The sequence below is a fragment of the Coenobita brevimanus genome, chromosome 54 (genome assembly GCF_032717465.1).
Source record: "Coenobita brevimanus isolate Jiangsu-jjx chromosome 54, ASM3271746v2, whole genome shotgun sequence".
In the NCBI taxonomy this organism is placed as follows: Eukaryota; Metazoa; Arthropoda; class Malacostraca; order Decapoda; family Coenobitidae; genus Coenobita; species Coenobita brevimanus.
The window spans coordinates 27709701-27735348 of record NC_137007.1 but is presented as its reverse complement, the minus strand read 5'-3'; the positions used below and the strand labels follow the sequence as shown (position 1 = coordinate 27735348).

Sequence of the window (25648 nt, the reverse complement as noted above, 5' to 3'; positions counted from 1 at the left end):
AGATGCTTGCACTTTCATCTCCAAGGTCATAACTGGTGATGAATCATGGGTTTATGGTTATGACCTGTTTACAAAGCAGCAGTCATTGCAGTGGAAGTCTCCCAATTCACTGAGGCCGAAAAAAGCATGTCAAGTTCGCAGCAATGTCAAGTTGATATTGATCGTTTTCTTTTATATCCAAGGGTTGATCTCAAGGAATTCATCCCACACAGTCAGTCTGTCAGCAGAAGTTTTACTGTGAAGTTTTGCAGCGTCTGGGGGAGAACATTTGCCGCAAATGTCCAGAACAGTGGAAGAACAAGGCCTGGGTCCTGCATCATGACAATGCCCTCGCTCACAGATCAGTTGTTGTCCAGCAGTTCCTGGCTTCCACTAACACGGTAGTCTTTCCCCACCCACCCTATTCGCCTGAACCTGCCCCCTGCGACTTTTTCCTGTTTCCCAAGGTGAAATTATGATTGAAAGGGTGTCAATTTGACTCAATTGAGGAGATCCAGACAGAATTGCAGGAGGTGCTCAAGACAATCATGCCTGAAGCCTTTCAGGGATGCATGGACTTGTGGAAGAAATGCTGGGATAACCGTATACATGCCCAAGGGGACTACTTCGAAGGCGACAGTGAGAACTAGGAGGTAAGGTAACTTATTTTCCTACAATATTCAAATTACTGGAACTTCTGGGTAGTGCCTCATATACTGTTGACTCCAAGCAAACCACTGGCAAACAGAAAACCATTAAAGCTGATAGAAATATTGTACAGCAACTTGTGATAGCTTATAAGGCAGGTCATCAAGTTAATCTGGAGCAGACTCTGCAGCATGAACTAATGCCTGTGCCAATATCATCAGCTTCAACAAATGGAAGTCAGCACACAGGCAATGTCTCCTAGCAGATGCACTCACTCAAGATATCTCAGCCTCAATGCAGAGGACGCACAGTGGTACGACATGCTCAGTGATAGATGGCCAAGCACTTGTGAAGGCCCTTGGAAAGCCTCATGGTGTAACGACTTTGGTGAATATGCAGATATTTTTCTGAAGTCAGTTTTTGACATTGGTAGAGACTTTAACAGGATTGATGTCACATTCAACAGATACCAACGCAACTTCAATAAGACTGGCACCAGAAAAAAATGTACACAAGACAATAGGATGATAGGCAGGGTAATAGAAAGTGGATCTCTTCTTCTACCAGATAAGTGGACCAATTTTCTGGCACCTGGAGAAAATAAGGCAGATCTGGCAGATGTTCTGAGCAGCTAATGAGACTTGCTTCATCTGTTCTCCCCAAAACAGTAGTAATGGCTGGAGGATTCCAAGAGGTTACATCTGGGAGGTCATCGGATCTTGGGATGGACATATCACTCCTACACACCACCTATGAGGAAGCAGGTACACACCATGTGCTTCACTGCATTCACACAGATGCTGAGACAGTGGTGGTTTCAGCACGTGACACAGTTGTAGCTTAACCCCTTAACCCCGGGGTGTCACTTTCGTGACGCTTAGGAGCAAGGGATCATACCGCGGGGCGTCACTTTTGTGATGCTGTGTTATATTGAATTCACCCGGGCTTTCAAGTGGTGGCTTGTATTATCTATCAGTACTGCCAGTGTCCAACACTAGTCAGCACTCCTAATCTCATCTGTACTCCCATCCATTGTTGACAATTTAGCCATTTCTCCCCATTCTTGACTCCCCTACCTACCCCCCCTCCATTACCCTATCCTCTCGCCTGCCCGGCTGTGCTACGCTAAGTAAATCTTCCCTGGAATTTTTCACTGATTTCATCCATTGAAATAAGCCCTATGCCCTATTCTTATACCAAATAATATATACAAGAAAGAAATAAGGTAAGTGAGAGTGCCATACACCTGGAATTGGCTAATTATCACCTGACAACACCTCACGTGCACTCGTTCGCTAATTTTTGCTGTTTATTTCCCCTTGAAATATGCCGTATAATCTATTTTCGTAATAAATATACATATAAGGAGGGAAGGGAGAAGCCTAAGTGATATTTACATTCACCTGGAATTACCTAATTTATAATGTATTGTCTAGATTTCCTGCCAATCATTTCACTGGTATATTTTAGCTGCTGTCAAGTGGCTAACGTTGGCAGTAATGCATTTCCCTAGGTAGGCCACCACCCCGGCCCACCCTCATCAATTCACTCTCATCTTCCAATGTGAAGGTACGTCTGTTTGCTCTTGCTAACTTCAGGCACTTTTCACCCCCATGCAAAGGGCCCTGTGACCTTTACCCCCTACTAAACCTCGTGTGGAAAGAGGTAAAGGGCTGACAATTGATAAAAGAGTGACTACGATCTTTCTATTGAGTAAAACAGTGCAAGTGGAATTGTAAATAATGTGTAAATAATGTGTAAACAGCAAGTTAAAGTAATGAATATAAATATACGTGAACAGTGGAAAATAGTTTTATAAGTTACTTCAAGTGACAGTGCATAACACAGTGTAAATAAAATAGATATATAAATAACGTAAATAAAATAGATATATAAATAACGTAAATAAAATAGAGAACGTAAATAGAAATGTAAATGAGTAGTATTATAAGAATACGAGTATATACCCTAGGAGTAATGAAAGTGAAAGTTTCACTCTAGCATGTCTGAATACTATGAGTTATGAGAGTGAAGGTGAAAGTGACATTCACTCTCAATGCTAGTATACAGGACGAGAAAGTGAATGCTACGTATTTTACTGAAAGAAATTGAATCCCTACAGTGACAATAAACTAATACTACTGAAGGAAACTTATGGATAAAGACTGTAGATATATATAAGTGTTATATGGTAATAGAAATATAAAGTGTGAGGGGTTTTATGAATAATAAATGACAGAATTCCAACAGCGAAGTAGCGCAAGTGGGAAGGTCATACGCGCTCGTAATTTTCATTGCTTTCACAGTGGTTTTTATTTGGAGTATGGATCCCAAACTACTTGATAATCATAGAGTAGTGTTTATAGTGTTAATATCTGGCTGTGGTAATCATGTTACGGGTTTTCGGGAAGTGTAAAGTGGAGACTTCGTTACCCAACTTCAGAGGTCTCCACAAGTCCTATGGTAATCGACGAAGGCTCAACAAACATCCCAGGAGAAAGCTGAAGGTATGTGCCATATGCATATGTAATTTTAATATTCTAGGACTAACAACTGATTTTTGGCAAATATTTTTTGAGAGTCTGTCGGAGCCCGAATAACCCCGCTGGAGACAAAACATTGGGAAACATGCCCGCGGTGTAAGGGTTAATATCTCAGTCTCTGTCTTGTCAACACAGTGTTTACTGACTTTCAGTGGCACACTGCCTATGAGCACAGGAGGCAGTGCGGTTGGACCTTTAATAGACGATGATCCAACAGGAACGCCCGTCAAATACTTTGCAATATAACTCATGTTTGGTTGGGAGGATTGTGGCAAATTATCTCACCTCCCTGCCACATAGTTTCTGGTGAGATGTAATTTTTTCTGCCACCTTATTCGTTATATTCAGTGGAGCCCTATATATCTATAGGGGGTCCCATGGTCCGCGCCGTCTAAGACGGTACCTTGTATATCTACAAGGCCTTCCCCTATCCGCCACCCGGGGACGCGCCAGGTAGCAGTGGGATCCTGCCCCTGGAGATATATATATATATATATATATATATATATATATATATATATATATATATATATATATATATATATGTTTATCTATTTATATATGGTGGTATATGTGTATTCTTTGATATAAACATACTGACACAGTTTTCAACCTCAACATTGCGCTTAAGCCAAATTATGGGGCAGATTATGGAGAAAATTTGTGGCCATTTTGTTTGTCATTTTTCAAGGTCAAGACCCCAAAATTGAGGGTGTCAGACAATTTTTTTTTGGATTCAGCTCCCTCAAAATGTCCTAAAAAGCTTGTTGTACCACTTTTAACATGAAATACCTACAACATTTTGAGGGGGGGGGGGGCTGTCTAACTCTTCCCAGCCCCATCCACTTGCGTCTTCTTATTGTTGGTGTATTATTTTAACATTCTTACTTGAATTATTTAAAAAAAAAAAAAAATCAAAAAGTTTTATTTTACTTTTCCAATCTTTTTTTTTTTTTTTTTTTTTTTTTTTTTTTTTTTTTTAACGTGTCCAACTCTGGGCAAAGGCTCAGGGCCTATTTTTGGGGGGCAGTGGCCCATCCCAAGGCCCAGTAGTCCTCCTACACCTCCATATGTCACCACTTTGGTGCTAACACCCACCGTCCATATCGAATACATGCTAGGGCTGTCTCATACAGGACTAGTGTACTGGTATTAGCGGGGGTACTTTTATGACATGTCAGCGGGTCATCTGGTAGATCAGGAAAGTCTGCTTTTAGGAAATTCAAATCCTTAAACTGTTCCCTGCCCCAGCTGGGATTCGATCCTGGGTCCATTAGGACTGCGAGCCGCCTCTCTACCGATTCAGCCACGCCTATCTATCTATAGCCCATCGCCCTAATCCCGCAAAGGGTGGCCGCAGACAAAACTCCTCCCAATCGCTCTGTCACCCGCCATTTGACTACCCTCCCCCCAACTCACTCCCCCCTCCCTCATATACCTCTGAACTCCATCCTTCCACCTCATCCTCGGTCTTCTCCTCCCTCTCCTTCCCTCCACCTCACCTACATACACCCTCTTAGTCAGTCTTTCATTCTCCATTCTCTCCACATGTCCAAACCACCTCAGTATACTTCTAATCTTCTCAACCACATCCACATCCACCCCACAACGTTCTTTCACTTCATCATTCATCGGCCTGTCCCTCCATGTCACTTCACATGCTCCTCTCAAGTAACTCATTTCCACTGCTCTCACTTTTGACTTGTTCCCCTCTTGCAGGGTCCATGCCTCACTTCCATATGTCAGGGTAGGGATCACAATACTGTCATGCAGTGACTTCTTAACTTCCATACGCACCTCCCAATTTCTCATCACTGCTTTCAGTGAACCAACAACCTTCCTTCCCTGCTGTACCCTTTCATGCACTTCATCCCCCAAAGTTCCATCCTTACTCATCACACTACCAAAGTACTTGAATGCACTCACATTCTCCTTATCCTCGCCATCCAACCTCACCGTGCATTCTGTGACTTCATTCCTCTCAAACACCATAACTTTACTCTTGTTTACATTAACTTTCAGATTCCTCTTCCTACACACTGTCCCAAATTCATTCACCAAAACTTGCAACTCCCATTCATCTTCACTCAACAATACTGTATCATCAGCAAACAACAACACCGGAATCTTCCAACTCTCACCCTCATTCATTAGAGCCACCCCCACATCCACTGCCCTACCTTGCACCTCCTGTACAACACCCATCCATGTATATATTAAACAGCCATGGAGACATCACTCAACACTGTTTCAGTCCCACATTGAGATCAAAGAACTCACTCAGCTCACCATCCACTCGCACTGTAGCCCTTGCTTCTTCGTACATACTCTTCACAGTACTCAGCAATTTCCCCTCCACTCCATATATTCTCAGTACCTTCCACATACCTTGTCTATCTATTCTGTCATAAGCTTTCTCCAAGTCCATTAAGGCAGCATACACTTTCTTTCCCTTCTTTAGATACTTCTCCACTAAACATCTTAGAACAAATATCTGATCTATACACCCTTTTCCCTTCCTAAAGCCCCCTTGTTCTTCTCCAACTAGCTCCTCTGTTATATGCCTAACCCTATCAATGAGTATTCTACCATATATTTTTCCAGTCACACTAAGAAGGCAAATACCCCTGTTGTTACCACATACATCTCTCTCCCCTTTTGCTTTGTATAAAGGAACAATTATACCTGATTTCCAGTCCTCTGGAACAACTTCCCTCTTCCCAAGCCAATCTGCATAACTTCCTTATTCACTCCACTACAATCTCACCCCCATACCTCAGCATTTCACCACACACTCCATCAATTCCTGGGGCCTTTCCCATCTTGATCTTCATCATTGCTTCCACTATTTCCGCCCTACTGATCTCTTCCATCCTCCTCTCGTCTCTTCGTCTCCCAGCCATTCCCCAACCACTTATACTTGCATTGCTCTCACTCTCTACATTCAACAAATCCTCAAAGTGCTTCTTCCATCTCCTCAATTTCTCTCTCTTCTCCACCAACAATCTATCATTCCTATCATTCACTCCCCTACTATTACCTCTTTCACACTGCCTTACTTTCTTTACATGCTTCCAAAACAATTTCTTGCTCTCCCTCCATTTCACACTCAGATTCCTCTCAATCTCTTCATCCACTTTTTTCATACTCTCCTTCACCAATCTCTTCACCTCCCTTCTGCTCACATAGACCTCTCTCTTCTCTCTCTCATCTTCTCCCCTACCTCTACTCGTTAGCCATTCACTATACGCCTTCTTCTTTTGTTCCACAGCTCGTTTCACCTCAGAATTCCACCATGTTGTCCCTTGCATACCCCTACATCTCCTCCTCACTCCACAAACCACCTCACACGCTGCGCCTATCTCTTCCGTGAATATCTTACATATGTCTTCCACCCCTTCCATCTGCTCTAACTCATACCTTCCCAATCTTTCTTCCACTGTGCTCTTATACTCTGCCATGTTCTTACTGTCTTGCAATTTCTCCACTTTTCTCACAGGAGCTGTTTCCTCCTGTCTTCCCCTTTGTCTCTTCAACCATTTTCTTTGCAGCCTTACCTTGGCCATCACTAAGTGATGGTCTGAGATTCCATTCTCCCACATTCTTGCATCCACCACTTGTCTTCTCATTTGCTCATCCACACACACGTAGTCTATCATTGCCTTTCGTTCAACAAGTTCACCACCCATCCTCCTCATTACTCTCCATGTATACCTGTGGATCATCTTATGCCGAAAGTAGGTGTTAGCTATTGCTAACCCCTTACCAGCACAGATGTCCACCAAAGCACTACCATTCCCATCTACTTCAGCTGGCACACCCCACCGACCAACCACTCCATCCACTGGTACATTCCCAACTTTGCCATTCATGTCTCCAATCAAAAACACTCTCTCACTCCTCTCAGACTTGTCCATACATGCTTCTACATTCGCCCAAAACTCATCTTTCACTCTTGCCATTCGGTCCTCTGTCGACGCATACGCACACACAATCACCCACGCTTGTATACCTACTTTCATCCTCACCCATACAATTTTTGCACCCACTGTTCCATACTCTCTTATATTCTCCTTCCACTTCTTGCTTATGACCAGACATACTCCCTCTCTTGCCCTCTCATTCTCATTAACTCCTGCACATATTCCTTAACCGTATTCCCATTCTCTCACTCTTTCACCTTTCCATTTAGTTTCTGTCATTCCACGTCTATCCACTCTTGCATCCTCAAGCACTGCACAATCTCTCTCTCTTTCACTTCATCATTCACTCCTTTCACATTCCACATCCCCACCCTCAGAATGTCCTTTGTTCGTTCCTTAGTCGTCAATGTATGGTCCATCCTGGTCTGAGGCGCCTTATTCGCTTGTTTAGTTAGTTTTTTTTTACGGGGTGGGGCACTAACCCACCACCAACCTTTTTAGTCGCCTTATATGACAAGCAGGGATACTGGGGGAGTTTTCTTGAAAACCCCCTACCCCCAGGGGGTAGGCATTGTACTGTAAAAACAGCCCCAAGGAGTAAGGATCATGCTGTACCATGTACAGCACTGTACTTCTAACAGTATGTAGCAGACCTGCCAGATGTGTTCTGAATACAACCTAACTCAACGTTTTAGTCACATCCAACCAAAGATTCCTTCCACCCTGTTTGGGAATACTTGTACCTCATTGTCAGTGGTTTAGAGAGTGATGCAAAAGATGAATATCAGTATATCCATATTTCATACTTACAAATTTAAAAAAGGATATATGAGACAAGTACACATCATGAAATGCTATTCACTGTATTCTAGATTATCCTAGAATTTACTAAAATGGGAGAACTGGGGTGAATGTAATACATTACACAAAAGCTTAATGAAAATAGTGTTAATAAAAGATATGGGAATTTTCATGAGTGATGAAAATTTTAGTGTTACAATAGTGTTGTGCACAGTTCAAAATTGCCTTAGATTTTATTGTAATGAAAGAACTGTGAGCTGAGTGAAATGCAGTAAAGATAAGCAATATGAAATTACTAACAGCACATGTCTTTATGAGGGAGAAAATTCTGTGGATGACGGATTCTTTGTTATTATTGTTGATCCTCCATCTTGCCTCTCTAGCACTTGTGAAAACTCCAAAGTCCTTGTGACAGCTACCCGCCACTCACAGTTGGTACCCTGAGATGTGAAAATTCACAACGCTTGTGAGACTTGATAAATGGCTCTCAGGAGTTTTCACAGGTTTATGAACATTCACAAGGCTTATGAATAGTCAAAAGGAATTAGGTCCATTGATAAATACTGGCCCAGGAGTTTGAAAGGTAGATGAGAAGATCGCCAGTGGAGTGTCCCTGATGGAACCCTTACTGACGATCAGAAAGAAGATTATGATAGGAAAGATGCTTTAAAATTTTTCTGTTAAGAATAAACTCGAAAACTTTTGAGACACAGGATGTTAAAGCAGTTGGGCAATAGAGGGTTGGGAATGGTCACCCTTCTTTGGGAGTGGTTGACTGAGGGCAAACTTCCAGCAAAAAGGAGAAGTACAAGCTGATAGACAAAGGCAAAAGAATTTACCTAGGCAGGGTGTAAGCACAGAAGCACAGTTCTGGAGATCAACAGGAGGGACTTCATCAGGCCATATGCCTTGTTAGTATTGAGGCCAGTGATAACGGAAAATACATCACCTGATGACTTTTTTACTGTCAGTCATGAGGAACTCGGAGGGGGGAAGTGATGGAGGAACAGCACCGGAAGCGTCTGAGGTGGAATTGGAGGAGAAATTCGGAGCCAAGAGGTCTGCTTTATCAGTAGAAGAAATAGCTACAGAGCCATCAGAGTAGAAAAGAGGAGGGAAGGATGATGAGGTAAAGTTAGATGGGTTTTTGGCAAGGTGCCAGAAGGAACGGGAAGAATTCGAGTTGGAGAGTTGAGAACATTTAGTATGGATGAAACTATTTTCAGCAAAGCGAAGAACAGACTTAGCACGATTCTGGGCAGAAACATAAAAAAGTTGTGATTCAGGGATGGGTTGGCTCTCACCTTTTATAGGCCCTCTCCTTGTTGTGGACAGCATTAGAACAAGCATGATTAAACCAAGGCTTTCTTGCATTAGTCAAAGGATATGAGAAGGGAATGTATGCTTCCATGTGCGAGAGAATGCCCTCCGTAATGTTCAAGGCACACTCAGATGGCTCCTGGCCATGGAAACAATAATCATTCCAGGGAAAATCAAAGAATTACTGCCTGAGGGCCTCACAATCAGCAGCTCCAAAGTGCCACAACCAATGTTTCTTTGGAGGGTCCCGGAGCAATAGGACAAATTAACCCCTTCACACCGGGGGGTTTCTGATGTTGCCCGCTCCTCCCTATGGGGGATATTCGTGACAGAAAAAAATACCCAAACTTCAAACCCTAATATCTGTCAAACTATAACAGCTAGAGAAAAAATTAGATACATAAGACACAACAACTCTTCCTCTTTCAAATGAAAGTATCCCCACGTTTCCAGGTGGTCTGTAAGTGAGTAAGGATAAGTAAAAGTTCAAAGGGTGGTGGGAAGATGTTTGTGGTTATAGACATCAACCGGCGTTGTTCTGCGACAAAAATCATGACGGCTATACCTGTCAGCTGGCGGTTAGAGGTTAAGGCAATAAGGTTTTGATCAGAGGAGCCCAGTGGAGAGGAAAGAGTAACAGTGTAAGCAGAAAGATTAGTTGTAAGGAAGAGGTCAAGTATGTTGGAGCTCTCTCCAAGGCGGTTAGGGATATGGGTTGGGTGTTGTACAAGCTGCACTAGGTCATTAAGGATAGAAAAGATGTAGACTTATTCACCAGGTGGATCAGTGAAAGGAGAGGAGAGGCAGAGGTGGTGGTGAACTGATGCCATATTCATTGTTCAGCAGCTTCAGGAAAAATATACAGGAAAGAAATGGGATCTGTACTTTCTTTTTGTTGATTTGGAGAAGGCCATTGACAGAGTCCTTTACCCCTTAACCGCGGGGCTTCACTTTTGTGACACTCGGGAGCAAGGGATCATACCGTGGGGTGTCACTTTTGTGATTCTGTGTTATTTTGAATTTGCCCTGGCTTTCAAGTGGTGGCTTGTATCATCTATCAGTGCTAACAGTGTCCAGCTATACTCAGTTCTGCTAATGTCATCTGTACTCCCATCCACTGTTGACTATTTATCCATTTTTCCCCTGTCCTTGACTCCCCTCCTTACCTCCCCTCCATTACCCTCTCCTCCCGCCTGCCCAGCTGCACTGCGCCACACAAATTCTGGATGGATTTTTCCACTCATTTTATCCATTGAAATTTACCCTATGCCCTATTCTTATACCTAATAATATATAAAAGAAAGAGAAAAGGTAATTGATACTACCATACACCTGGAATGGTCTAATTATCATCTGGCAACACCCCACATGCACTTGTTCGCTAATTTTCCCTGTTTATTTACCCTTGAAATATGCCGTATGACCTGTTCTCATAATAAAAATGTATATAAGAAAGGAAGGGAGAAGCCTAAGTGATATTTACATTTACCTGGAACTACCTAATTTATTATGTATTGTCTAGATTTCCTGCCAATCATATCATAGCGTATAAATTAGCAGCGGTCACCACGCTGACATTGGCAACCCTTCACTGCTCCTAGGCCACAGCATTCACTTTACTGTCGTCTTTCAAGGTGAAGCCACGTCGGATTCGCGCCTGTCCAATTCCGCCAATTTTTAGCCCCATGCAAAGGGGACTGTGACCTCTATCCCTACTAAACCTTGTGTGGGAAGGGGTAAAGGGCTAAGTAACTCTGCTGTGGAACGTGAAGTGGCTAATATCAGTGATAGTGATGGACAGTGACTATGATCTTTCTGGTGACTCTCAAACAGTGCAAGTGGAAATGTAAATAATGTGTAAACAGCAAGTGAAAGCAATGGATGTAAATATGATTGAACAGTGGAAAATAGTTTTATAAGTTACTGCAAGTGACAGTGCATAACATTGTGTAAATAAAATAGAAATGTAAATACTGAAAATACATTACGTAGTTTACCGACCGAGAAAATGAATACCTGTAGTGAAAAATTACTATTACTGAAGGAAACTTATGGATAAATACTGTAGATATATATAAGTGTAATAAAGTAATAGGAATATAAAGTGTGAGTGTGTTTATGAATAATAAATAACAGAATACCAGCGGGGAACGATCACAGGTGGGAAGCTCGTATGTGCTTGTAATTTACATTACTTTCACAGTGTTTTTTTTTTTTGGAGTAAGGATTCCAAACTACTTGAAAATCATAGAATAGTATTTCTAGTGATAATATCAGGCTGTGGTAATCATATTACGGGGTGTCGGGATGTGTAAAGTGGAGACTTCGTTACCCAACTTCAGAAGTCTCCACAAGTCCTACGGTTGTCGACGAAGGCTCAACAAACATCCCAGGAGAAAGCCGAAGGTATGTGCCATATGTATATGTAATTATAATATTCTAGGACTAATAACTGATTTTGGGCAAATATTTTTAAAAAGTCAGTCGGAGCACGAATATCCCCGCGGGACACATAAGGAGCGGCTCCAACATCCCCGCGGTGTAGGGGTTAAGGAGATGGTGAAGTGAGCAGTGAGAAAGCTTGGGATCATGGTGTGGCTGGTTAGGGTGGTTATGGCTGTGTATGTGGGTGATTGTACCCAGGTAAGGGTGAATGGAGGTTAGAGTGATCCGTGAATGTTGGTGTGCATCAGGGGTCAGTCTTGAGCCCCTTGTTATTTGTCATGGTACTTGACTTCCTCTCATGTGACTTTAGAAATGGACTCCCGTGGGAGGTGTTGTATGCCAATGATGTGGTGTTGATTGCAGAGAATGAAAGGGAAGTGGAAGAAAGATTTAGGAAGTGGAGAGGTAGTATGGGGCACAAGGGGTTAAGAGTAAATGCAGGAAAAACAAAAGTGATGGTGTCTAGGGCTGGTGGCAGTTCTGTCAAAGAAGAGAGAGAGTGGCCATGTGGTATCTGCCACAAGGGTGTGGAAAATAATTCCCTCTTTTGCAGTGTTTGTGACAAGTAGGTGCTTAACCCGTTAACTGCGGCATTAGGTTTCGTGGTCAATCCCCCCATGCACAAAAAACGGGATTTTTTTTTTTTTTCCTTAAAAATAATTTTTGCCCATATAGGCTAAATGAAACAGTGCATGGAAAAGAATAGGGAAACCAAATATGAGTTCATTATTTACCTTAGTTTGGCAGTGCTATGCTATTTATGGACATCTGGGTGAAAATTGTAGCGTGCCCTTAAAAAAAAAAAAAAAAAAAAAAAAAAAAAAAAAAGGCTTGATCATATGATGTGCGTGGCAGTCGCACGCTATTCTTCATATAATGTACTTAGCAGCTATCGGGTTAAGGAATGTAGTGGTGGTATCAGAGGTAGACTGTGAGATAATGCTGATTTCATTTGTGCGGTATGTCAGGGAGAGCGTGTGGAGATTGTGAGGCATGAAAGGATTGATCTTGCTGGTGAGTCTCTTGAGTGTGTGGAATCTGTTTGAGAGAATATTATGTGCTGGAGGTGGGGTTGGAGCTAGCTCTGTGGCTAGATTGAGAAGTGGTTGGAAGAGGTTCAGGGAGATGTTGCCCATCCTGACATTGAGAAGGCTTTCCCTCCATGCTAGGGGTTCTTTGTATGTGGCGTGTGTTAGGAGTGTAATGCTGTATGGTAGCGAGACCTGGACAATAAAGGAAGAGGGTATTTGATGTCTCAACTATACAAGAATGACAATAATTAGGTGGATGTGCAGTGCATCCTTCGGCCTTGGGGTGGGGGGGGTGGGGGCTAGGTTTACAATGGAAGAGTTAAGAGGTAGGATGGGACTGGAGTGCATTGGTACTGTGATGAGGAGAGGTGAAGGTGAAATGAGATGGTTTGGGCATGTGAAGAGGGTGGGGAATGATAATTGGGTCCAGATAGTGAGAAGTGTTAACGTTAGGAGTAGCGTTGCGAGAGGTAGACCCCAAAAGACCTGGGACGAGGTCATTGAGTGTGACCTCAGGGATAAGGGACTGAATAGGGAAGCTGCCAGAGATTGAGCAGCATAGAGAGCCGCGCACATGTGACCAAGGCTGATGCTTGCAAGCATGTTGAAGCCTTTAAATTTTAAAATGAAACGAAACTTCTCTGCCTCTGTATCCTCTCCCCTACACGCTACACACATGATATCAACAATATTTTGCAGCCTACCAATAATACCACAACATCTCTCTTGCTCCCAGTTATCACAAACACTGCACAAATTGGAGTTACTTTCTACACCTCTGTGGCAAACTGTGCATTGCCACACTCCCTTTGAGCTGACAGCTCTGCCACCAGCCCTAGATATCATCACTAGTTTTATTTGAGTTAACTCTCAATTCTTTGTACCCTCTTCCATTTCTCAACCTCCTAAATCTTTCCTCAGCTACCTTCTCATTCTTTGCTGTCAGCATGTTGCCAGCATACAACACCTTCCATGAGAATCCAGTTCTGAAGTCACATGAGAGTGCTTCAAGAACCATGAGCAACAATAAGGGACATAAAACTGGCCCCTGATGAACACCAGCCTTCACAGAAAACTCATCACTCAAACCTCTGTTTACGCTTGCCTGGATGTGAGCTTCCTTACATGTGTACTGTAAGTTGTCATAACCACTCTAGCCAGTCACTCCACAGTCCCAAGCTTCCTCATTGCCCACTTCACCACCTCCTTGTGAACTATGTCGAAGGCCACTCCATAGTCCCAAGCTTTCTCATTGCCCACTTCATCACCTTCCTGTAACCTCTGTTAAAGACCAAGTCAACCAAAACTAAGTACAGTTCTCTCTGCCTTCCTATATATTTTTCCTATAGTTGTCAGACAGTGAATTTGTATCAGCCGCCCCTTTGCCTGGCATAAATCCAAATTGCATCTCATCAGTATTCACTCTTTCCCTCTTCATACCTTCCAAGACTGTCTCCATTGCCGTCATTATATGGTTCAGAAACTTTTTGCATCTACAATTTCCCTTTTCCAGTGCATCACCATTCCCTGTTTGCACATTTACAATCACATTCTTCACACACACTGTTCAGCCAGTCATATGGAACAACACACTCTTATATAACAGAATTTATCATATCAGTAACTGAACCCACTCTCATATCTCCAGAGACTTCAGCATCTTTGCAGTCAACCCAGACCCACCTGCTGCCTTCCCCAGTGGCATTCTGCCAATTACTGTGCTCACAATATCAACATCAACTAAGGGCCAAGGTTCAAACACTGGGTCCATTGTCTCCAAACCTGCCCAGTTTAAGTTGCATTCCTCATTCAGCAACTGGTTGTAATGCTCCCTCCAAGCACCCTCAGTATCCATACTTTCCCCCACAACTCTTCCATCTTCATTCTTCAAATATTGCTCACCTATGATATCCTTGTTTTCGTTCATAAACTGTTTAGCTACCTCAGATACCACAGTCCTCCTTTCAGCACTACTTAGACAGTTTGGTAAGTCTCTGAGTTTCAGACTTTCTCCTGTTTACAGTACCTTCTTTCTGGCTCAACACTGAGGTACCAAGTATTCCTCTATGTTATCATACCTTTTCAATTGTTACCAAAGTTTTCTTTTCTCTTTAAGTATGTCATCCACATCCTCATCCCAACACTGCATTACCTTATGTCATGGCAGGCTCCTTGGCGATCCACACACTGAATCTGTATTTCTCAAGAGATTGGTCTTTAGAGCTCTGTACTGGTCATTCACGCTTGCCTGAAACCCCCTGCTCAGCCGTCACTGTATTCATCTCGCCATAGAAGGCATCCTTTACTGCTTGGTTTTTTACCTTCCATATTTTCCGTGTGTATAATGGTCCTTTCTTTCACTTTTCATTTCTTTAGTCCCATGTTAATTATCATTAATTTGTGTTCCTGCATATACCCTTTCATCCATCCATCCATCATCCAGTCCTATGTTCCCCCACGAGGAGCATAGGAACCCAGGGTTAGGCAAGTTGGTCCTGACATTTAAGATGAGAGTGAATATACCCTTTCCCCTCCTATAATTTTCATAACTGTTACTTTCCTCATGTCAGCCCTTATGACTAGTAAGTAGGCAATCAGGCTACTGTTGCCCTCAGACTAATATGTAATCGTCTACTTTCTTCCTAAAAACTATGTTGCACACAGCCATGTACATTGCTTCTTGAAATTCTAGTATCCTCTCACCTTCTGCAGTCCTTGTAATCATCTGCTGTCTTCCTAAAAACCATGTTGCATGCAGCCATGTACATTGCTTCTTGGAACTCTAGTATCCTCTCACCTTCTGCAGTCGTCATACCAGAAGCACATCCCTTGTATACACCATTATATCCCTGAGCTGGTACACCAGCAAGGCCATTAAAATCCCCTCTTAAAGATACAGTCTCATCATCCCCTGTGCCACCAACCACACTTATCAAATTATCCCAGAATATATCTCTTCTTCTTCTGACCAACCATCCTGTGGAGCAATTAAAAAAAAAAAAAGTTATCAGTTTTCCAAACAATGGTTTCAGTATAGTGATCCTTTCATTTACTTTCACTACATTCATAACGTATTCCATCCATTTGTTTTCAGCAAGCACACCCACCCAACCATATCCATCCTTAATTCCCTTTGAAACAAAAGTCTTCTGTGATAGAGAACATCTCGATATGAGAGGCAGTCAGTTCTATGCAGCAGCCTGCTGTAACACACATCATTGCTGTCATTAAATGAGTTACACAACACAGCTAGGCACATAAAACCATCACCACAGAAACATTACCAGACCCTCTTCAGTGACATCCCACCATCAAATAATCATACTCTGACAGAAGACATACTCTGACAGTTAAGAAAAACTTACTTACGTCTCTACTTCATGAACAAGACAATACAACACCTTGTTGAGAAAACAGTATACTACAAGCCCTGGTAGGTAGATCAGGACCTCACTCATCCATCTTAAGTTATCAGCTTAGGTTTGGGTTGGGTGGAATCAGACAATATGTACCCCACTTGTAGAATAGGTTTATGTAACAACACACATAATGGAGCACTGTACAGCTTATGCTACAGGAAGATGCAGACACAGTGTCAGAGGTGTAGGGAACCTGTGGGACAGTACCATAGGGATGGTGACTAATCTGTGGTTGAGGGTTCTGCATGGTCAGGTGGACTGGATTAAGTAGCAACAACACCAACAGCAGTAATAACAACAACAACAAGAGCAGAATTGGAAAGTCATTATCTGTCTTTGCAGCGGTAATGATTCAGTTCCAGGCATACTCCTCATGGTGTGTATACTTTGAGTCTCTGGTTAAATTTACTCTGTGTTGGACATTTAATGTGGTTGCAGGTGGTGTAGTAGTTTTTTGTGGGGATATAAAGATGTTATAAATTTTTAAGGGGCTGTCTACAAATGGCCAACTAACCTCTCTTGACCACTCTAAGTTTTAACTAACTCACCCTGATTTAATGGCCAAGAAATATAAAAATGACCTAGCCCTTTGGCTCGGGAGTGCTTATTTTGAAGTCAAACTTTGGATGACGACAGACAGACTGCTGGAATGGTGTTTCTTGTGGCTACAGTGGGCAGTGTAATAGTAGAGCAATCTACCATCATGGGTCTACTTTTCTGTTGCTGGGACCTTGCTTGTTTGTTTCCACATGCTACTTTAATCATATACCCGATATGTGACCACGATTAATTACTTCTTGAAGTTAACAGCATAAATGTAACTTCATGAGCTTTCTTCAGTTTTATATAAAGACTGCTGCAAATTTCAATGTTAATATTGTTAGACCTCTGTCCATTTTCTCATTGGAAAGTTCCACATCCACAGATTTTAGTTAATAGATATCAGTACTTTACAATCATTATTTTTTCCCACTTTATATAAATTATATTCTTTTTAATTACAATACAGCTGTCTATGGTATCATATGCAGGAACATTTTATTTAATGGTATTTGTAAGGGATTATTAACCAGCAAAAGGAGTTCTAGTTCTTAGGTTTCAAAACCATGTAGAACCATCAACCCATCATTTTTTATTTAAATCCTGTGCCTCTAACTTGCGACAGTTATATTATACATTATCTAAAAATACGCATTTACCGCTCTGATGGGAAATATTCCACTGGTAGTATACCTTTTCATATGCATGCATATGTTCACACCCTGTCAGTTCTGCCAGTGGCAATTAAAGATTCTAACACGCATTGAAGATGGTTGGTGGCGCCAGTTATCATCTACTTATGTGATGTAGTGCTGCCTACTTCTTCCTAAGGTGACTCTACACTGAAATAAACCTAATACTTTCCTGTAACCTAAGAAATCTTTTGCAATGCTGGATGGTAACCATATAACCAGTTAGCAGGGTGATGTGGAGTCTGCAACGTTGCCCCTATTAACTTGGTGAAGAGATGAAACTGCAGGGTCCATCCGTGAACTAAGCTTTTACACTCATCCCTGTGCCTTGCTGTGGCAAGACACTGTCCATTGCAAGGGAACATCGGTTCACTGCACGGGATGGTCCTGCAGGGTTGATTGTTTGCCTGTGACTGATGGGTCTGCTTAGCCAGACAGATTGTTGTTACTCATCAACTGCTGCTGCTACTACTACACACATATAAGTAGCCAGTTACAAAACGTTGACTCAACATGCATCACTCTTCTTTTAGACAGCCCTTTCCCATTTTTACTCTGCATGGAGAAGGGTCACTTCTGGCTCTTGTTGTTCCTTTTAGGAGGTCCAGTCATTTAGTGAACCTAATCTGGACTAATACAAATACAGGCACTGAGTTTAGTTTCCATTTCATAGAAAACATCAGTTGTATTATTGCCAGCTTCAATAAGGGGACTCCTTTAGAGGGAACATGGTGTCTTTTAACCCCTTCAGTCCGATGAGGTGTTTTGTAATGTATTCTTGCAGGTATCAGACGTATTTCTTTAGCTTAGAAAGAGTGCCTACAAAACATATGGGTTAATGAAAGTTGCATTTAACCCCTTCAGAAAAGTCTCTCATAATCCTGGTATAATTGTTTACTGATAGTAAGAATAAAGCAGATAATACATCATCATAGTGAAGAGGTTAATTGATTGATTGTTGAGGTTGGTGGAGGGGATGATTATAACTGCAGTGATGATGATAATTATTTTTCTTGTCTCCAGTGAATTACTCAATGGCCAATATTGACAAGTCTAAGATGCAGGAATATGGAAGGAAAGCTGCTGCTGATGCTGCCAGGTGGAATGCTAATTTCAATAAAGAAAAAAGAGAAGAGCGGAGGTAAGTTTCTCTCTCTCTCTCTCTCTCTCTCTCTCTCTCTCTCTCTCTCTCTCTCTTTCCAGCATAGTACAGTGCATTATGTATCTATATTGGTACTGTAATATATAACACAAACTCCATTGCTTAGTCCTTATTGAATCCATTTATTTAGTTGCGATGTATTATAGCATGATTTTACTTTATATACAGTATATATATATATATATATAGTAATCACTCTAATATCCAGATGCCTAATAACCGAACATCCCCACTACCCGGACATAATCGTCCTGGGATCCAACATTCCCCCCCCCCCCCCCCCACGTGCTCGCTTTTGTGGTGGTGCCGTATTTGCTGCAAGGCCTCCTGCTGCTCTCGGCCCTCCTCTTAGTGTGTGTGATGATGGCCCCGCCACCTAAGAAAAGGAAGAGAGTGGTGTTGACTCTGGAGAAGAAGAGGGAGATATTTGAGAAAGTGGATGCGGGTTGGTCTTCTTCCCGCATTCTTCGCGAGTTCAACCTGGCCCGGTCTGCTTTGTTCAATATCAAGAGGTCCCGAGACAAACTCATGCAGTACACGGCTGACTTCTCGTCGAGAAGCAAACGCAGCATGGAAAGGAAGGTTATGTTTACCCCCAAGTTTGCAGAAATCGACCGATCCACGTTGATTTGGTATCAACAGCAACGTGCTGCTGGTGTGATGGTACGTGGAACGGAGTTGAAGGCTGCTGCTGAGAAGTTCACCAGGCTTCACGACGCCCTAGACTTCAAGGCATCCAAGGGTTGGCTCTTCGCGTTCAAGTTGCGACATGGCCTTACTAACCGTAAAGCACATGGCGAAGCATTGGACGCTAACGAGGATGGAGTTGACGAGTTTCGGCACAAGGTGAAAGGCTTGGTCGACAGGGAGGGCCTAACTCTTAGTCAAGTCTACAACGCTGACGAAACTGGCCTATTCTATCGCTCGCTGCCAACGAACACTCTAGCCGAGGAGACGGAGAAGCGTGTACCTGGCCGCAAGCTTTCCAAGGAACGGATATCTGCTTTGTGTTGTGCCAGTGCTAACGGCATGCACCGACTTAAGCCCATTGTTGTTGGCCGTGCAAAACAGCCTCGGTGCCTTCATGGGGTGATGGATGTCCTTCCTGTCATCTGGTACCATTCTTTGAAGGCATGGTTCACAGCTGTGATTTTCAAAGACTGGTTTCACCGTCATTTCGTCAAGGAGGTCATCCAGTACCAGATGAAGACACTGGGAATCCCGCGCGACCAGGTAAAGGCTTTCCTTCTACCCGACAATGCACCTGCCCACCCGTGCGACAAGGACTTGGTTGCTGAAAATGGCCATATTAAGTGCATGTTTCTGCCACCTAATACGACTGCTCTTATTCAACCCATGGACCAAGGAGTGATCGTGGCAACAAAGCGCCTATACCGTCGGAAGTTCCTGGACGAGGTGATGGTTGTTCTCGAGGACGAGGACGAGCGCAGGGAGGGACAGGACACACGAGGGAAGCGGACTTTGGAAAACCTTCGCCGCTACAACATCAGGTCTGCGCTGTACAACTGGGCTAGTGCATGGAAGGAAGTCCCTGTGAAAACTCTTAAAAATGGTTGGTCTCGTCTGCTTCTCGGAACGGATGTGAAGTACGATTTTCTAGGATTTGACGTGGATGACTTCCATGGACGGCGACGATGTAGATGTGGACGATGTTCGTGAGTGGTTGGATGACGACGAGGGCGATCCTGGATATCAGACATTGTCTGATATCGGGATCGCGTCTTCGGTTGCTGGTGTCAGTACCGAACTTGAAGATTCCGACGCTGAAGGCGACGATGATGCGGACTCCTCTCAGCAGGACACTACTCCAGCCATCCCCAAGCTGAGCGCACTCTGGGAACATCTAGAGTTCATCCTAGACTACCTGGAACACCCAGACTGCGACAGGGAGATGGGGCCCTTGGGACTCGTGGAGGAAGTGCGTGCTTTCAGGCAGCGCATCATCAATCGTCAGAATCGTCGGTCATTGCGTCAATCAACCATTGACAGTTTTTTCAGGCCCGTGACCCCCGCTGTGCCCAGCCCTGGCTCCACTCCGTTGCCTCCCCAAGACAGGCCCTCATGCTCCGAGCCACAGCCCAGCACATCAGCCACGGTGGAGTCACCGCTCGACGTGAGTTTGCGGCTGTCTTCAGTGTCCTCTGCAGTGGGTATGCCATCACCACGACCCAGCGATGCACCCCTTGGTCGCCTGCCAGTGATACTCTCGGACTCTGACAGTGAATAAACAGCAAGAACTTCTCCACTAGACCACACGGAATTTTGAGTGTTATGCAGTGAAAAAAACGGTGTGTTGTGTTAAGGATTTAACGTTGAGAGAAAAGACTCAATAGAAAAAAAATGTAACATAAATAGACTTGTTTGTTTTGCCTTTGGAAAATTTAAAAAAATTGGGAAAAGTTAAAGTGCAACACTAAGTTACAATGGAGCATTATTTGGACAAAAGTGAACACTGTGAAGAGAACGGACTTCTGTGTGTTATTGACTAAGTTCAGTGCAAGACTTCAGGAACAGTGTACTGCAAGTGCTTCAGGAAATCGTTCGTACCGTCAGAGTCCGAGAGGAGGCGGTTATTCATCGAGGTGGCCAGGGACTTGCTGTAAGTAGCCAGAATGTTTCATACTGTACTTTTTTCCCTACTATACTTACCTCATTTCACTCTTTAATGTCCTTTATTGGTGTGAATATGGTGTTAGTAGCTATGCATGTGCAGAAGGAATGTGTTTTTCTGAGTTAGGCTAGGTTAGGGTCCATAAGTACCAGAATGTTTATTAATGTATGAACATACTTCTAAACCTTCATTTTATGTTTCTATTGCATTTATTTCAGTCATTTATGTGCCTTACTGGTGTGATTTGGGTCTTAAATAGGTGCTATGCATGTCCAGAGGGAGTTGTATAGGTGTTTCTCTGAGTTAGGGTCCATAAGTACAAGTCCATAAGCTGGGGCCCAATATCCGGACAAAACTAATAACCGGACCTACTTATATATATATATATATCCATCCATCCATCTGTCATCCAATCCTACATTGCCCCATGAGGAGCGTAGGAGCCCGCGGCTAGGCAGTTGGTCCCGACATTTAAGATGAGAGTGACCAGCCTCACTCATCCCTGAGTGGCATTACCGTACATGAGCAGTCAACCCCAACCACCCCTTGGATATAAACCTTCACCGGCTCAATCCGATTGGAGTGCAATAATTACCCACTAAACCACCAGGCCCCAAAATTTGGTTATATGGTTACCACCCAGCGTAGTAAATGGTTTCCTGGTGCACAGGAAACCATTTGGCTTGTCACTCAGTGTAGAGTCACCCACAGGCTGAAGGAAGTGGAAAGAATGAAGGAATGAAAGACAGAAGAGGGAGTGTAAAGTGACCCATAGGCAGAAGGACAAGGAAAGAATGAAGGAAAGAAAGACAGAAGAGAATGAAAGGAAAGAAGGATGGAGAGGAAAGGGCAGACACTCGAGAGCAGCACTACATCGAGTGAGTGGATGGTGAGCGCCCTCACCTACCACAAAATATATATATATATACACACAGAGTAATACCTCGATATACTATACTCCTAAATCTGATACCCCGGCTTGACGATGGGGGTAGAAATACCACCATACCCTGCCTAACGATGGCTAAACCCAGGTTTAACGATGGATTTTGATTTTTTTTTAAATTGATTTTGATTATATTTTAGATTAAAATTGTGTGTTTAGGTTGATTTATCAACTGCTTTAATACTTAGATTAATGTGCTTTAGCCATAGGTGGGGTGAACATTGTCATTTTGGGATACAGTTTACTAAGCATGATTTTTTTCCAGGCATATATTTGACGATTTTAAGATTTTATTTGTTGGTTTTAGTGAGTTACAGGTGTTAGGCTTAGGTTATCTTCCTTGACAACTGTTAGGCCATTTAGATTGGTTTTAAACTTGTTTTTGGGCTCATTTGGTTGGTTTTAAACTTGTTTTGGGGCTCATTTGGGTAGGTTTTGGGCTTGGTTTGGGGGAAAATCCAAGGCTGCCAAGTGTTTCACATTACTTTACGTGTTAAAAAGTACCCCGATATATGATACCCCACCTAACAATGGGGTTTCACCTAACCAATTACATCATTAAACCAGAGTATGCATATATATATATATATATATATATATATATATATATATATATATATATATATATATACACAGTAATCACTCTAATATCCGGATGCCCAATAACCGAACATCCCCACTACCCGGACCTTATCGTCCTGGGATCCAACATTCCCAAAATGGTCCGAAAACCCAAAAAAAAAATTTTTTTAAATTGATAATTTGCCGTCTGTAATTTGAATTTGCCACGCGCGCTGCGGGAGAGCATTGTTTTGGTTCGTCATTCCTCCGACGTCTGATAGAGCGCCGCTGCATCCTCCCCTCTTCCCGCCTGTCTCTCACCACGACTGGACCTACGCTCTTCGCAATGGCTGCCCACGTGCTCGCTTTTGTGGTGGTGCCATATTTGCTGCAAGGCCTCCTGCTGCTCTCGGCCCTCCTCTTAGTGTGTGTGATGATGGCCCCGCCACCTGAGAAAAGGAAGAGAGTGGTGTTGACTCTGGAAAAGAAGAGGGAGATATTGGAGAAAGTGGATGCGGGTTGGTCTTCTTCCCGCATTCTCCGCGAGTATAACCTAGCCCGGTCGACTTTGTTCGATATCAAACGTTCCCGAGACAAACTCATGCGGTACACGGCTGACTTCTCGTTGAGAAGCAAACGCAACGTGGAAAGGAAGGTTATGTTTACCCCCAAGTTTGCAGAAATCGACCGATCCACGTTGATTTGGTACTGACAGCAACGTGCAGCTGGTGTGATGGTACGTGGAACGGAGCTGAAGGCTGCTGCTGAGAAGTTTGCAAGGCTTCACGACGCCCTAGACTTCAAGGCATCCGAGGGTTGGCTCTTCGCGTTCAAGTTGCTACATGGCCGTACTAACCGTAAAGCACATGGCGAAGCATCGGACGCTAACGAGGATGGAGTTGACGAGTTTCGGCACAAGGTGAAAGGCTTGATCGACAGGGAGGGCCTCACTCTCGGTCAAGTCTATAACGCAGACGAAACTGGCCTATTCTATCGCTCGCTGCCAACGAACACTCTAGCCGAGGAGACGGAGAAGCGTGTACCTGGCCGCAAGCTTTCTAAGGAACGGATATCTGCATTGTGTTGTGCCAGTGCTAACGGCATGCTGTTGGCCGTGCAAAGCAGCCTCGGTGCCTTCGTGGGGTGATGGATGTCCTTCCTGTCGTCTGGTACCATTCTTTGAAGGCATGGTTCACAGCTGTGATTTTCAAAGACCGGTTTCACCGTCACTTCGTCAAGGAGGTCATCCAGTACCAGATGAAGACACTGGGAATCCCTCGCGACCAGGTAAAGGCTCTCCTTCTGCTCGACAATGCACCTGCCCACCCGTGCGACAAGGACTTGGTTGCTGAGAATGACCGTATTAGGTGCATGTTTCTGCCACCTAATACGACTGCTCTCATTCAACCCATGGACCAAGGAGTGATCATGGCAACAAAGCGCCTGTACCGTCGGAAGTTCCTGGACGAGGTGATGGTTGTTCTTGAGGACGAGGACGAGCACAGGGAAGGACGTGACACTCGAGGCAAGCGGACTTTGGAAAACCTTCGCCGCTACAACATCAAGTCTGCGCTGTACAACTGGGCTAGTGCATGGAAGGAAGTCCCTGTGAAAACTCTTAAAAATGGTTGGTCTCGTCTGCTTCTCGGAACAGATGTGGAGTACGATTTTCTGGGCTTTGACATGGATGGCTTCCATGCACGGCTACGTACGCACGGCGACGTTGTTGATGTGGACGATGTACGTGAGTGGTTGGACGACGACGAGGGCGATCCTGGGTATCAGACGTTGTCTGATATCGAGATCGCGTCTTCGGTTGTTGGTGTCAGTCCCGAACTTGAAGATTCCAACGACGAAGGCGACGATGATGCGGACTCCTCTCAGCAGGACACTACTCCAGCCATCCCCAAGCTGAGCGCACTCTGGGAACATCTAGAGTTCGTCCTAGACTACCTGGAACACCCAGACTGCGACAGGGAGATGGGGCCCTTGGGACTCGTGGAGGAAGTGCGTGCTTTCAGGCAGCGCATCATCAATCGTCAGAATCGTCGGTCCTTGTGTCAGTCAACGATTGACAGTTTTTTCAGGCCCGTGACCCCCGCTGTGCCCAGCCCTGGCTCCACTCCGTTGCCTCCCCAAGACAGGCCCTCATGCTCCGAGCCACAGCCCAGCACATCAGCTACAGTGGAGTCACCGCTCGACGTGAGTTTGCGGCTTTCCTCAGAGTCTTCTGCAGTCGGTACGCCATCACCACGACCCAGCGATGCACCCCTTGGTCGCCTGCCAGTGATACTCTTGGACTCTGACAGTGAATAAACAGCAAGAACTTCTCCACTGGACCACACAGGAATTTTGAGTGTTGTGCAGTGAAAAAAACATTGTGTTGTGTTAAGGTTTTCGAAATGAGAGAAAAGACTCAGTGGAAACAAAATTTAACATAAATAACCTTCTTTGTTTTGGCTTTGGAAAATAAAAAAAACTTGGGAAAAGTTAATGTGCAACACTAAATTATACTGGAACATTATTTGGACTAAAGTGAACACTGTGAAGAGAACGGACTTCTGTGTGTTATTGACTAAGTTCAATGCAAGACTTCAGGAAGAGTGTACTGCAAGTGCTTCAGGAAATCCTTCTTACTGTCAAAGTCCGAGAGGAGGCGGTTATTCATCGAGGTGGCCAGGGACTTGCTGTAAGTAGCCAGAATGTTTCATACTGTACTTTTTTCCATACTATATTTACCAGAATGTTTCATACTGTATTTTTTCCCATACTATACTTACCAGAAAGTGTCATACTGTACTTCTTTCCATACTATACTTACCTCATGCATGTGCAGTAGGAATGTGTTTTTCAGAGTTCGGTTAGGTTCGGTTAGAGTCCATAAGTACCAGAATGTTTATTAATGTATGAACATACTTCTAAACCCACATTTTATGTGTCTATTCCATTTATTTCAGTCATTTATGTGCCTTATTGGTGTGATTTGGGTGTTAAATAGGTGCTATG

General features: G+C 43.6%; 1 protein-coding gene across 1 annotated transcript in view; it reads left to right on the top strand.

Annotated features, from left to right (window-relative positions):
• Positions 1 to 25648, top strand: part of LOC145401062 (uncharacterized) — a 283839-nt gene that overhangs the window by 115701 nt on the left and 142490 nt on the right. Inside the window, exon 5 of the mRNA XM_080273434.1 lies at positions 18365 to 18476. Coding sequence (XP_080129560.1) covers positions 18365 to 18476 — 112 coding nt within the window. The remainder of the gene's footprint in view (positions 1 to 18364; positions 18477 to 25648) is intronic.